Source organism: Porites lutea, chromosome 6 (assembly GCF_958299795.1).
Source record: "Porites lutea chromosome 6, jaPorLute2.1, whole genome shotgun sequence".
NCBI classification, from domain to species: Eukaryota; Metazoa; Cnidaria; class Anthozoa; order Scleractinia; family Poritidae; genus Porites; species Porites lutea.
The window spans coordinates 18,493,132-18,508,915 of NC_133206.1; the positions used below are offsets into that span (position 1 = coordinate 18,493,132).

Below are 15,784 nucleotides of genomic sequence, written 5' to 3' on the forward strand. Positions count from 1 at the left end.
CGACCCAAATTTAAAACCCTGTTGATTAGCAGGGATACATTTTCTTTGAATTTGCCCACAGTAAGTCACTAAATTTAAAAAATAATAATACACAAAGTTACGCATACAATTTCCAATAGGCGTTTTCTGTCACAAATATAATCTGTCTCAACATCTTGTTACTCGGTCTAGCTTTATCTTTGAAAAATTGTACACAGGCGCCCTATTTAAAACTCTATACATGAAATGTGTCACACTGTTCACAGTTCCCTTTTTTCCTGTAACGTCGTCGAGATTGAGTGTAACAGGCGACCAACTTGGTTTCATATGTACTGAAGGGGCGGGAGTCGGGGTTTATAGTAATGCAGTGGGAGGAGGAAGGCAATTTTTCTGGCCTCCCAACCAGTCCCCCGCCCGCTAGATAAATTTGATGTTTGAAACCAAGGCGACTGCAAGTTAGAAAAAGTAAGGGGACTGTAAACAGTTACAGCCTGAGATTAGCCTCATGTCCCCGTTTAGGGCAAAATAAGAAAGTGGTCCCCTTAACCCCTTTCGAGACATGTGAAACCTGTCACAAAAATAAATGTGTTCATATGTACTTCTAATAGGTTCAACTGTACTTTGCAAGTCTTTGTTGCAGGCAATTTTACTTAACGTTGCCTAGACGTCAAATAACCTCAATAGGTGGCTTTATTTCACCTCAGTAAAGTTAAGGTTTTAAAACCAGTCAGTTTGATGTACACATTTTCTGGGCAAGTTTTCTTCTGAATATGAAAGAACTGCAGATATATCCACTGTGTTGTTCGGATTCACTTCCGCTCGTAAAATTTTCAATGGGTAACGTCCACGGCGTGGTGTTAACTGCGGAGGAATAGAACTGCAGCTGTTCCTTTGTTCCACGGACTCCGACAAGATCTGATTTGTTATTAAAGTCCTTATTTTTCTTGATGTTAGCTTATTGGGAAGAGCTATGTTTTCAACTGGTTCATTTGAAGAGGTCGATATCCCATTCTGCGATCGAACGCTTCGTCCCAAAGAAGAAGACGGAGAATAGCGGGAGGAAGTAAGTAGGTCAGCGGTACCTCCATGACAGGAAGTCATTTCCTGTTCCAATAGTGGGTTGGGGAGAGTGATTGTTAACTGCGTTTCAAGTAACGAAATCCGGACATGAAGGTCATGAAGGAAACTAATTAGTTAATTGACATTTTTATTGTTTGTTTTCTGCAAACAAGCCAATCCGCTCTTGCCCAATACCAAAAATCGAAGAAGGATTTAGTAGCTGCGACTTTCTTGGTAAAAATTGGTTTCTATGACCATGCTCCGTACGTAGCTTAGTTTGTAAACCATTCCCTGAACGGGACATTTGAAAAGAAGGAGTATTGGTGAGTTTAGATTCTCCTGATGTGACTCGTTTAAATGATTGGCGTAATTGATTAAGGGATTTTCTCGATAAATATGATTCCTGTTGCATCTGACGAGGCTGTCTTGAAGTGAATGAGCTATATTTTTGTCTAAACGGAGTGATTGGTGCTTGCGATTTCACAAAATTCTTGCATCTATCACTTCTACAATGAGATTGATCTCTAGAAAACATATTCATTTCGTGAATTTGTGCAGTATTCCAATGTAGTTCACAACCTTCGTCAGGTAAACAACTGCAGGATACATCCACTAAATCTGATTCACCTAGCTGGTGGTGGTGATGGTGAGGAATACTTCCTCTACTACTCAAAAGGTTAGAGGTTACATCCAGTGAATGAAGATGGTCATGATGCGCTCTCTTGGCAGAAGCGCCTCTGCAGGTTGGTATGTATTCCATGTGATCGGCTGATCCATCCTGGTGCAAGTAAACTAAATTATGGAATCTTTGAACAGTTCCACTATTGCTGGGCATAACAGGCTTCAAAACCTGACAAGAGATAAAAAAATAAGAACAATGTCAGCATGGGCATTTTCATTGGGACGTAATCCATGGAGAAATCCAAATAGAAGTCTCAAGAGTATACGTCCAAGGCAATAAATAATAATGCCTCATCCGCCTTCTTCTTCGCTGAAGAGAAAAACAAGTTCTAGACATCGCAAAAGCCTATCACGCATCACGCAAAACAAACTTGACCCATGAGTTCAAAAATGGAAAACAAACATGCTTGTTCAGGTGGATTATCTTAAGTTTTATCACAAGGTATAAGAAATTTATAGGCTGACGTACTTAGAAGATGAGTGTGAGAATGTTTAATTTCCTTGTTGATTCCTTTGACCAAGCAGTGTTACACATTGGGTTTCTCTCTTGGCGGTTAGCAAAGCAATAATCACCGACCTCCCGCATTATGAAAAAAAATCCCTATTTTGGAATACTTTTGGATATTTTATATTTAAGTTCGTAAAACAGTTTTTTTCCTGATGATGTCGTTGACCGGCGAAAGCTTGGATTTTTAACTTGTACATACAACAGTAGTGACAGGCCTCATTTGAACTTCAGTATTGTTAATGAGTTTTATTTTGTTGATGGAGGGTGGGAATTCCGATAATTATAGGCATTTGTAACAATTTCTTCCAATAAAAACTTACGACTCTCATGTTGACTTGAGTACCACGTGATATCATTTGATCATTTTCCTTGAACAAAGAAAAATAAAATTTCAAAATTTCAAAAAGAAGTTATTAGGCATCGCTAAATATCCAAACGACGGACGAAAAAAGTTATTGTTGTAGAGAGTTGACAAAAACCGTCGAATTGATTTTATGAGCATTTTCTTTCAGCCTGTTAACGTTCAAGAGACTTAAAATGGAAACTTAGTTTTTGAATTGGTGGACAATCGTTTTTGGATTGTTATGTGCTTTTATCATTCCCTACAATTCAATGAAACATTGAGGGGCACCCAACTACAACATAGTTCAAAACCACTTAAACATAGCATTGTTAAACGTATTTTCAGTTAGTACTGATTTAAACGGTAGATATAGGCATATTTTTATCCCCTAAAAATTTTCACCTGTTCGGATTTCCTAGCTGAAAGTCAAGTGATCCGAAATTAAAATTATAGGGATCAAAACATACCTTTTCGAAAATTTCAGCCCGGAAAAAAGGCTCCCGAAAATCCTAGGTTACCCTTTTAGGGTAGAAATCCGTTAAAAATGGGCAATCATACCATTTTGCAGATGTTCGAAAATCCTACGAGAGGCAGGCAAGCAAGAAATCTTACAACAAAAGTTCCGAAAATTTTACATCTCAAATCGTCTTCGGAACAGATATTTTCCGAAAACTGACGTTGGGTGCCCTGAACATTGCCCGGAAATCTTTGCGCATTTTGCTAAAACAAAAAATTGCAAAATGTGCCGAAATTTTCCCTTGTCTATTTTCTGTATAAGCTCCTTATTCACCTTAGAGTTAATATTGAATTATTAAATTACCATACCGATGACATATTCACTTGTGTTCCAAAACTGACCATCTGATGAGTTTTCTAATAAGGGGAAGGAAAAAAGGATTTTTTTCAATCTGCTTAAAGCTTTTTCCCTTGGACTTCAAACAGGAGGTCCAAGACAATCGGGACGATTCCGGAAGTTTACTTGAAAAGTAGCTTGCTGCTTAAACACTTCCGTTTAATCAGGCAATAGACCAATTTACTTTAGCCAGTTGAAGCAAGGGTAGGAGTGACCTTGTACAGCCTGTAAATCATGCTATTATCAGGCATATGACAACACTAAGGTTTCTATCAAAATATAGTCACAGCCAAACCTCGCTTACACTCAAAGGTTTAGGCTGCTTAGCATACAACTGGCCTATTGTGATTGCCCAATCGTGCCAATTATCCCGCATATGTCTCAGTGGCCTGAATAGGTGATTACGATCGTTCCGTATTGCATTAGAGGTGTTTCCATATGACCGTCTCAATCGCCTGAAAACAGTATGAGATGATAGATAGATAGATGATAGACGATCCTGACGATTATATAGAAACCTGAGCCCTAACAACTTGCCCGTTTTTGTCGCTGAATTACATCCTGAAGAGTGGCAAATAATCGTGAAGCGTATTCTCGAAGTTCTTTGTTTTCCTGTTCAAGTTGTTCCATCTTCTTTGTCACTTCGCTTATCCGCCTCTTCATCGTTTTTCCAATTAAAGAAGCTCTTTTCTTGAGTTTCTTCTTCAAAGCCTAGAGAATAAAGATTTTTAAATGATTCAATTTGACATGTATAAAGTAGCTAGTGGAAAAAGTTTGTCAAATTTCATTCTTTTCCAACGGAGTTCTTCTCGGCGTTTTTCCCGAGATTTCGTGGCTAATCTTTGGGCCTGAAGAAACAACATTTGCTCGCCGGTTGACTTCACTCACAGGATATCTTGGACAGACATAACAGTCATATATCCTGTCTCCATCGTTGACCTTCGGAAGCGTTAAGAATTCTTGTAGACGTAGAATTTGACGCCTGAGACGTACACTATTTCCTGATCATCAACATCCAGTTGTCATCATGTTATAAAGGCAAGCAGCCGGAGGACGAAGTGTCGTTGGAAAATATGCCTTATATGCCCTAACGTAGGCGAATTTCGACTTTGGATCGACTTTAGAACGGCTTTGAATTAGACGCCGAACTTTCATGTACCGAACCAAATGAAGAAATTATTGTAACGTATTTATATTATGCAGTTTGATCGAAATGAATATTATTTAGTTCGGCTGGAATTAAGATCGGCGTCTGAATCAATTCAGCCGGTCTAAATAATTTAGGTCGACCTTAATTCGAACTAGGTTTGGCTCATGAAAAGTTCGGCGTCTGAACCGGGCCTCATGGTTTTCAGAAAATTGCCTGGTTTATTCTTGTCACCTCGATCGTTTCAAAACCTCTTTAGACTTAAGTCCTAAGCACACGATTGTAATCGCACCGATGGTACGGGTCGTCCCCCATCAAGCTTGAGGTGCTTCTATTTCATAACCTCATCATTCACCCGAACGCTTTGTTGGAAAAGATAAGGGCCATTGAGACGATCAGGAAAATAATATAGAAACCAGACTTAATCCAAGCGCCTCGAATAAACTAAACACTGCTTAGAACAATTAATCCCAGCCACTTGGCTCCAAGCATGTATTGCTGACCTGCCTAAATCTTGACCTGCTCATGGCTTCGCCTTCCCCAAGCTTTCCATCTGGCTCAGGTTTCCAAAACCAACAAGGTGTCTCATTTGTAAGATTTTTAAGATGAGTTGCTCTTGCTGTTTTTACAAATAAAAGCATAACATGCTATCCATTACACTTTAATTAGTTTCTTCTTTAAACCGGCGACTGTTTCCCTGTTCTATTCGTGTCGTTCATGTTGAAAATTTTCACTAGGATGAAATTATAACTAAAAATCCTTGTTGTTGAATCAACTTTCTCTCCAAGAAAGGTGTAACTTTTCTGTTAGTTTATGTGAAATTATTGTTTTTCTGTATGTCAAGTTAATATTTTAGCTTTTTGGCTGTGACTGTATGCGATATCCGTTAAGTCAGATGCAAAGAGATTACTATAACTGTGTTGTCTTTATAACCTGTAATTGTTTTCTTCCCATTGTCATCTTCATCTGTTAACCTTTTTTTCCCCTGGCCGGTTGGTCGAGGTGTTAGGGCAGCGGCTTCTAAAGAAGAGGCTTCCTTGTTGTCTGTTTTGGTCTTGTTACGTATCCGTACAATCCGAATGTTTAATCGATCGCTTTCCTCAATTTGAAAGGCTTTATATCCCGTGTAATCCCCTTAAAAGTAAGAGAAAACAACAAATTTGCACAAAGGGGCTCATAAGGCTGTGTTCACGCTTGGTGCACGAGTAAGATACATGCTGAACACACCCATTTTTCAAAAGGTGCTGGTGCTCGAGTACAAGGTCTGGACCTTGTACTCGGACACTGAGTAGGCAGCCTCTGAACACACCGTTTTTGTTAGTTCCCGGGACAATTCACTGCCGTACTGGTTACTAAGCTCAAGTGTCATAGTGGCGTCCGACAGGGTGTAAGGAAGTAAATAATGTACAGTTACATATCAGGTACGCAAGGTGTGAAAATAACACCATTTTCCGTTGGTACCCAGACATTTGTGCTCGGGCACCAAGTGTAGCCAGTGCCTAAGACAACCGCTCATGTAGCCAGTGAAAAATGACTTCCTGTAGTTTCATTTAAAGGACAACAACAACAACAACAAAAACAAAAGAAAATAGAACACGTTTGAGTCGAAACTAGCGCTAGAAGTGTTGGTTTTTGCATACTTACAACCGTAGAAACGTCATGGGCACTACCAACAATAAATCACTCTGGTTTTACGGCAAATGTATCCATCCTCCTATTAAATGCTACTCACCAATATCTTGTGCTGAATCACAGATTCTTCTGCAAATAAAATGCAGTTTAACAACTTGAAATAACCTGCCCCTAGACTTACAACCTTTAGCATTACACAAAAGTCTTCTAAGTAGAGATATGAGACTATGAGGAAGATTTCCAACAAATTTCATCAGTTAAAACAAACCATAATAATGTTTTTCGGTAATTGTTGCAGAAGTAGCCTTAAAACTTCAAAAAGTTGGGCCACCTTTTTCAAGTTTCAATCCATGTCCATCCCCGCCATCCGAAGCTACAGCCGACAGGAAACAGTTTCGATGCCTAAATATAGTCTTAAATACCGAAACTAGACCATTATTTTTGGAAATTGATAGACTTTGAAGACAGGTTTTAGCATTTTTAAAAGGGAGTAAATAGCGTGACATAGGTTCGGCTTCAAGTCTTGAGAGTGACGACTCTTAAGCGCTTGTCTTGGTAAGTGCGTCATGTTTTCATTTACCACTGGTATTTCTGGGGTACGGACGCTCCTTCGGTCACATGACAACCAACATTTTTAATAGACATCAGATTTTCTCACCCATGGTACCCCCATTATGATCCAGATATCTCATAGTCTCTCATTTCTGTGTCGGAATAGGAAATACAGAGTCAGGCATCAGATCTGCTTGTCAGGTGATGGCTGTTTCAAGCTTACCTATCGACGTAAAATAAGGACCATTCACCCTTTACATAGAGAGAAAAAATGGGAAAGACAGGGAAATGCCCAGTCTAGTCCTTGGGATCTGTGAATTTCACAAAAGTTATTTTTAGACCGATTAAACGCTTAAAATTAATCTGATTTTGGTTTCGGAGAGGTCCGCAAACTTTTATTCAGTGTTTTCAAGAGAGAATCCAACAATCGTCATTGCGTTCGACGAAGGAGAACGCTTACCATTCGAGTCTCGCGGGAGATCCCGCAGGTATCGTTCTGGCCTCGGTTGCTCAAAGGCAGGATAGCGCTATCCGACGGATAAATGTCTACCCACTGGATAGTACAATGATTTTCCCTAATACTAATCCGCTGAACAGTGATTTATCCGGTGGATAGCGCTATCCAACGTTTGAACAACTGGGTCCTGGAAGCCATGTGGTTTCACGGTTTGAGCACCATCTTGGACTGGCTGGCACATTTTGCCTCGATCTCATGAGTTCAGTTTTTCTTGCCCGGGACTTGTGACACTCGTTCATAGATGAAAAATTTGGGAGTCCGTGTTTACTACATTTTGTTTATTATTTTTCTAATAGCTTTCAATTTACGTTTTTTATATAGGAAAATCTCCATTCTAAGATAATCAGTAAAGTAGATATTATGTTAGCAATGTGTTCTGCACACTTTATTGGCTTTTATAGATCCAAGCAAGATCAGCTTAATAGATCGACCTATTTCTATTACATCTTTTCGCTTTTTAAATGAAAGCTATTTACAACGTTGTATTGGCTTTTGTTTGTCACCACCAAAATATACAAGAAGTTGGTGAAATGTTGACCTTGTCAAGTTCTCACTTCTCACACTAATTTGTATTTCGTGTCAACAAAGTCATACGCAACGCTTTGACACCTTAATAAATAAGCTTTTCAGATGATTTTCTGGGCATGGCCCAATTTTTTAGCCAATCTTATTGACCATTCTTCAGTGCAAAAGAATATCTTGAGGATAGTCAGTGTTTGACCTGCTGTTACTTACATAGAGGTTTAGCCAAGTAAATGTAAAAAATTTAGAACGCTCTCGCATTTTTGAGAAAAAATGAAATAGTAGCGAATTGTAAAGTAGGACGATAAACAATAACACTGATAAAGACAGCTAGTGAGATTCATAAAGTGCTTGATTTTGATTTCTCAATCTTACAAGCTCATCAGCTTTTAAACCCCCTTACCACTACCATTCATTACCCACCCCCTCCCCCGAAGCACTCTTCAACCCACCCCATCAATCACACTCCCCTAATTAGCACTTACTATTAGTTACAATACTCTTTATTGTTTGCTTTGAGGCAGTCGCGTGTGGACTTGCTGACGTTTCAAACAATCGATTAAAATGTGCGGATGTCCCAGGAATTAGACCTCCGTTTAATTACAACCTCTAACAATAAATTTAGTGAAATTAACATATCCAGGCCAACACCCTAAAATTTCCTCTCTGTCTTATCGTCCTCTGTTGCCTTCACTCTTAAGCCAGATAAGTATGAACGTTGAAGGTAAATAAATACCGGGAATGTGCTCATCAGGCAATTATTCTGTGGTGTGGTAGACACGGATGCAACGTATTTTCAAAAAAGAAAAGCCCTGACTTACCGTCTCTTTGAATTTCCTTCAGCTATATCCATGTGTCCTAATAGTCTGAAGAAGAAGCGAAAGACGAAATAGTTACCAGCAAACAAACATTTTGTGGGTGTTCATAGCCTCCATAGGTAAGAAGAGGGACACGCATGGAAGCACACGTCATTCTTAACCCTTGATTTTAGATTTACAGATCCTACCATGATTGGTAAGAAAACTTTGTGTCGTTCAAGTCTGTCTATAGTCATTCTCATGAATCTGGGCATTTTTGAAACAGCATATTTTGTTACCAGGATTCGTTTGGGTGGGGCCCCCAACCACTCTGGAGAGGGGTTTCAAAAAGATGCCTTTTTAGGTGAGTGGCTACAATGGTTTCGAGTGGACAGAAGGTCTATTTGTGTAAAAAGTATGTGTTTTCAAAAATATCCGGATTCTTGTGGACGTATTAACTAAACAAAAGTCGAAATTACCACAGATTTCCGATGTATTTTTGGTTACGATTCATTCAGGTAAGCTAAGACATGTTCTTGTAGTCCATTTTCAGGGTCCTTAATTAAACTTAAGCAAATTGGACACTCGCTACCCGGTCGTCCAACTTTGATTAATCATATTTGGACTCCTACTTTGTGGAGCTATTAGCAGCCATTTGTTTAGAGGACTAAAACGGGTGTTTTAATTTTTTGTGTCATTCGACGATGCAACTGATGAGAAGTAGATATTCTGAAGCAGGATGTCGATGCTATGGAAACGACAGCTCCCCTTTTATAATAGAATCACTTTCTGTGTTGTGCATGTACAGTATAGAAAAGTTGAAGATGGCTAAACAATGAAAATAATCTCATTGATACAGAGAAAAAATTTCGTTAATTGTTATTCATGTGAATGCAAATTACAATATGCGTCGCTCTGTTGAAACGTGGAGAGCAAAATTTTTTAGAAGAAAGACAGTTGCCCAGTAACAAATACTTTGTTATGGAAAGTGTAAACAAAATAAAGTCTTTCGTTTCGAGTAAGGCCTAGCAAACTAAGGCTGACACATTTGATCCGCAGTGTTTTGGAGCCTGATAAATGTAGTCGATCAATTCCTCACCTCGCTAGGGCGCGGAATTAGATTAATTAGATGGAATTTTGGAGGGACATGTTAGTTGCGATAGAGTCTACAGAAATCTAGAAAGCCAAAACTTTACGATTCAATATGTATCTACACAGCTAAATACATATAAAATATATATAAAAAATTATCATCACCGCGGAAGCAAACACTACTTGCGCAAGTAAAAAACTACCAGACAAAGATGAATTAATGCGTGACCTCTGAATCCCTGATGATTTGCCACGAGACATTTTTCAAGTACCGTCCATCTTTTGGGCAAAAATTAGGAATGAAGGTGTCTTTTACGGGGGTTAAAATACATTGTATTAATCCTTAAAATTTGTACTAAGTTGTAGACATAGTAATCATTTAATCGCGCATTCCTCTGTACTATAAATCTTCATGCTTTCAAGCGAGGACTAATTGCGGAAAGTTCGTAGCACCCTTTACCTTTTTATGATAAAACTTACGCTGTATATTGCTTAGAAATAGATTAACTTGTAAGGGGGGGGAGGGGGGGAAGAGTTTGCTTAGTACAAATCGTTCTCATTTTTGCCGGTTATTTCCAATAGCTTACCTACGATCTTCAGACCCGTGCCTCACACCCGAAGAAGCAAAACACGCAAAACTTCTTTTAGCGAGATGGAAGTTTTAATGAATCACTTCCGTTGCCATGGCAGGTCTGGGGCAGTCATAGACGAAATTTCGGTTAAATTCATCAAAAATTAGAGAATAAACGAACTGTTGTGTCTTTTCTGTCTTTTGCTTCTTTTTTATCAAGCTTTTATAAAGACAAATATTAAAAATAAAAGCAAATATTGCCTCTTTATGATAAACCTTACGCTGTACATTGCTTAGAAATAGATTAACTTGTGGGGGTAGGGGGGAGTTTGCTAAGTACAAATCGATCTCTTTTTTGCGGGTTATTTCCTATAGCTTACCTACGATTCGTTTGTTCAAATAATAGACTGAGTGTATTGCCGATAATTTACTGACAACTTTTGCCCAAACCACCACCACGCCGGTGACTCACCCGACGTCTAAAGGTAATGATAATATAGTAGTACACTGATGGGTTAAGGGAGTGCTATGCAGCGATGGATAGAAAGGATTGTTTTTTTATATAAACTATTTCGAAGAAAGACAGAACCTGCCCTCAATCAGCTAAAGCCAGTAGACGCAGTAATAGTTTTGAAGGAACCTTAAAGACGATCATTTCTCTCTACAGACCGAAGATATAAAGAAGTTACCGTTTATTATGTCTTGACATTGATTTTTTCAGAAGTGTGGTCAACGAAAGCTCCTTAATTTCCAACACTTTAAGACAGATGTGAAAATAAGATATGCTATTAGAAAGTTATGAAAACTAAATGGCGGCGTGAGTCGATTGAAGCCTCCAAGGTCTGACAGACTTAAAATTTCACAAGTTAATTTATAGCTGGTTTAAACAGAAAACGTAAGTCAGTGTGTTTCATTGTAATTTGAAGATTTATAGTAAATGTTCAGTTACTTTTTAAGGTATATTTGGACTTGAGTGGATGCGCAGTTGAGATATCTTAGAGCCTTTGGAGCGTCTCTCTAGAAAGTTTTTTGAATCCGATTTAATGAACTGGAAACAGCTGTTAATAATATCAAACATATTTTCATGTCTAGTGATAGATCAACACAACTCTAATAAATAATACTTGATAAAACAGGTTTCTTACCTTTTCGTGATTTTCGGACCCGTGCCTCACACCAGAAGAAGCAAAATACGCAAAACCGCTTTTAACGAGATCAAGTTTTAATGAATCACTTCCGTTGCCATGGCAGGTCTGGGCAGTCATACACGAAATTTCAGTTAAATTCATTAAAAAAAAATACAGAATAAACCAATTGTTGTGTCTTTTGCTTCTTTTTTATCAAGCTTTTGTAAAGAAAAATATTAATACTTAATTGAACGGTAAGGTTATTGTTTTTCACAACCCAAAAGCCTTAGTTCGATTTAGAATTGATGATAAAATTAGTAAATAGTTCTATTTCGGGCATGAACATGTAGATAAAAATAATTCCGCTCATAATTTTTCTTTATAAGACAAATTTGAATTGTTTTGCTGACTTCGCCAGTCACAGCTGAACGTTCGATCAGCGATCCATTGATTATAATCCTTAGAATCCATGGAAATAAAGTTCAGTTTTGTTAATGGAATATTTAAAAATTATTTCGAACATTATTATCGAAAAAAATTGAATTATATATGAAATATGTAGGATAAAGCTTAAACAAAATTCACAATGAAAAATCCATAACTTAATTCGATGGTGTTAATTCTAGCTGTATATTATCTCCACAAATGTAGTTGAGAACCATTATGCCAGTGGAATTTGAACCATAGGACTCACGATAGGAAATTCAGTGATTATTTGAGGGCATAAAACAACTTAAACCGATGTAAGCTTTCTATTTTAACATTTAATCTTTAACCACCTCAGCGGCCACCTTAAGTGAGATCTTAAAAGAAGTTCATTGAAGATCGAGTAAAATCCCGTTAAAAACGACCACCATAGGGCCATGCAAATCTTAGCTTATTAACCCTATTTAGACCGGGCTTTTTTTCGCTCCCTACGACCGGTGGAGGCTCCAGAGGCGCGCCTCTATAACTTCAAAACCGCTCAAGCTACGACCACCAAAATTACACAGAACAAAGTACTCATCATTTCCAACTTGCTGGCATAACTTGATTGACACAATGACGTAAATTGACGTCATAACACGTCATATTGTTGAATTTATTGGCAGATCTAAATTTTCCCTCAAAGTACACATGAAGCGAAAAATACTTAAATGGCAAAGTGTTTGATAAAAATCAAGAAGTTGGCTAACATATAAATAATCTTTAACAATAGAGTAATTTTACTTGTTGAAATTATTACTAAATGCACTCCCGCAACGGTAACTTCTCTCAAATTATAATAAGAGAGGGCCAAAAATACTCCATGTTTAAGATAAAAATTTTCTGGGAAAATGTGGAGTCGAAAGGAGTCGATTTGGTTCATTAGAATGTTTGAAGTATAATAGCGTGGACTTTTGTCTCAATTCTCAATGGACTCCTCGTTTGACTACCGAAATGAATAATTCAAAAACGCCATACATACAATAGATAAGAAGCAACGCACGACGAGAGAAAGGTCACACGGCCAAATCTTACAGAAAATAGGATAATTTAATCAAGAAATCATTCTGTCCTCTTAATGAAGGATGAGAAATTACGCTCCTTAAAGCGGCGAAAATTTCTCCGAAATTTTATGTAAAATTCATATTTTTATCACAAAGTCAGGAAACAATTACCCCGAAATAGATGCAAGGCACGCTGGGAAGTTGTTAATATCCTCCTTCAGTATTTACCAAATCAGTGAATAGCAGTTTTCGCGCGTTTTGATTGGCTCCCGTATCTCGGAATACCCTTGGCTATTCACCTCCCCTTGGAGGATAGTTGTATATTATTTTACTTAAAACCCGTATAAACGAGGAATTTTTCATAGAAAACTTGATCTCAAACTTGGGAGGTATTGACCCAGAAAAACCTATCGAGCCACCTTAATTTAGATCGACCTAACATGAGAGTTCGGTTCGTCTTATGAAAAAATCGACGTTTGGCCAGGCCTAAGCTATGTTAAAATTTGGAGCCGTCTACGTGACGAGCATTGAAAAAATCCTTCTCTAATTTGTAGAAAAAATTTCTTTATTTTTTTCCCTATTTTAAAATTATGATCAGCCTCAGAACCGAGTAAGAATTAATAATTAGAAGCCGGCTTATTAGTTTGTGTTTTTTTTATTGTTCGTGTGATGTTTCCTCGCCTTTTCTACATAACACAATAAAAATTGCTGAAATATTTCAAGTGTTCACACGTTTCCAAGATTCACAGTAATTAAAAGGAGTAAAATTCAACACTTTCACGTGCAAACAGAGTGACGCCACATGCAGTCTCGCTGTTCATAGTAACAATAACTAAGTGTGATGTCACGTGAGATTAGTTATATAGCCAGTGCCTTTTACGACGATCCGTGGCTTTGTAGAAGTGATGGCTTTAGGATCGATTCAGTTGCAACACACACGGATAGCCTCCGTATTTGCTCTCTGAATTTATTTATTTTTTTAAGGCTAAAAACAGTAAAAAATACCACCGGGCAATGTGACGGCTGTCCGCGCATGTTTAGTCAATTAAACAGAATGACATGTGTCAACCTCGTGAATTATAATGATGCAATCGTCTTCCGGTGTCAACCTCGTGAATTATAATGATGTAATCATCTTCCAGAATGATGAAAATAGGCACCTTTCTTATTATTTTGCATCACCTCTTGGGCGAGCGAGTCAATCTAGTAATTATTTCCAGGATAAGTTCAAGTACTCTAATCAAGCTACTAGCAGAGCATTTCTTTCACTCGGTCGATTGTGGGGTATTCTTGGCTTGCAACCACCTGACAAGGCGCCCATGTTAGTGGTGTGTTGGTGGTCAGTACAATAGAATTTTTTCTCGAAGAATTTACATGAAAATAGGGTTTAGTTCCCAGAGGAAAGAAATTCTTTTGTTCTGACCAGCAACCACCACCAACATGGCCGCCGTGACGTCACGTGCAAACCAGCAATAGAGTAAGATCTTTGTTGAGCATGCGTTGTTTCTCAGGCTAGGATACAGTTTTGAACCCAGGCCTAATAGCCGTGTGCTTGGCACAGCCGGTTCCGTTATAACTATCGGTTAGGGGCTGTCCACACTTGGTTCCCGGGAACCAGTGCCTGGGTATCGGTACAAAATGGTGTTGTGTTCACACTTTGAGTACCCGATATGCAACTGTGTACTTAAATACTCCATTTCACCACCAACATTTTGAAACATGAGATTAGCAGCGAGTACAAAGCACTGGACTGCTCTAGAAGTAACAAAAACGGTTTGCAAACAGGGACCCAGGCCCACTTTTGTGCCGTAGTACAAGGTTTCGGCCTTGTACTCGGGTACCGGCACCGTGACCGAATTCTTGTTTGGGTACTTGAAAAAAGAGTGTGTGCACATTAGTGCCAAGCGAGTACCGTACTCGGGCACCGTGTCCGGGCAGTGAACGCTGCCTCAGTAAAGGGATGCCCGCTCTCGACAAACCAGTTTGACGATAGAGAGTAGTTCAGAAGTTCGAGCTTCGGCGACTTCAAAGGATTTACGCGATTCACGCGGAGCTTCTTTCTCTCCTCATTACTCAAAAAGAGAAAGGGAAGTTCTGCTCTCCTAGTCTTAACTTGTATTTCATTATTTATTATGCTGTTTTATACGTTTTGGGATATAGTAAAATATGGTAACCAGTTTGAAACAAAAGAAAATAAAATTTTAGCCAGGGGATAAAACTTGACCACAACATATACATGTATATACATATGTAAGTCATACGTAGTTCAAATTTTCCCTTACTTGTTTTTGGGTATGGTAATGTACGAAAATTAGTTTGAAGCAAAAAAAGTAAAATTCGAACCGAAAAGCAAGTAGAATCACAAACCATATGTAAATCAACCCAGTCTAAGCCGTATAAATCTTTCCAGTTCCACGAGAGTTTTCTCGTCCTCGAGACTTTGTATTTTATACTTAGAATCGACCACACGTGAACAAATAGAACAGATTGTTTGTTTACCATTTACAAAACGTTTCAGGACAATCCGGTTGAAAAGTAAATGGAACACTGCTTTTCATGTCGTTCCGGGGGACGAATTTCCGAGAGCAACGGAACACCAGGAAAGGAAGTCCGGTTTTCCGAACGAAATGTTTCAGAAAGAAACTGCTTTCGCGGCCGTTTTTCGGTAAAAGGAACAGATTTGTCTGGGATTCGTGCAAAGGCAAACGCGACTCCAGGACGAAGTGAACCAGTCATAATTTTTTCTTACTATTTGCCCAATTCGTGAACGGATCCGCGGTTTGCCCATGTTAATCTCTGCCCATGTACTGGTAAAATCTTTCTCCTTGGTAAGAGATGGTTAACCTCCGGCCTTATCTTAACACTTAATGATACTGAAATATTGACAGTAAACGATGTCAAAATATTACTTTAAAAGTGGGTCTTACAGTTTGAT

The 15,784-nt window shown here is 38.5% G+C and overlaps 2 protein-coding genes across 2 annotated transcripts; both read right to left on the reverse strand.

Moving 5' to 3' along the window:
- Window positions 1-532: 532 nt before the first annotated feature.
- Window positions 533-3,831, reverse strand: LOC140940270 (uncharacterized). The gene is made up of 4 exons (XM_073389192.1): window positions 3,728-3,831; window positions 3,396-3,443; window positions 2,548-2,595; window positions 533-1,888 (listed from the first exon to the last, which is right to left on the reverse strand). Exons 1-4 carry the CDS (start codon window positions 3,797-3,799, stop codon window positions 1,187-1,189), a joined length of 870 nt encoding a protein of 289 aa, XP_073245293.1. The 5' UTR covers window positions 3,800-3,831; the 3' UTR covers window positions 533-1,186.
- A 117-nt stretch (window positions 3,832-3,948) lies between these two features.
- Window positions 3,949-8,646, reverse strand: LOC140941972 (uncharacterized). The gene is made up of 5 exons (XM_073390969.1): window positions 8,615-8,646; window positions 6,303-6,331; window positions 5,504-5,704; window positions 5,074-5,189; window positions 3,949-4,134 (listed from the first exon to the last, which is right to left on the reverse strand). The coding sequence occupies exons 1-5, from the start codon at window positions 8,644-8,646 to the stop codon at window positions 3,949-3,951; spliced, it is 564 nt and encodes a 187-aa protein (XP_073247070.1).
- Between the last annotated feature and the right edge of the window lie 7,138 nt (window positions 8,647-15,784).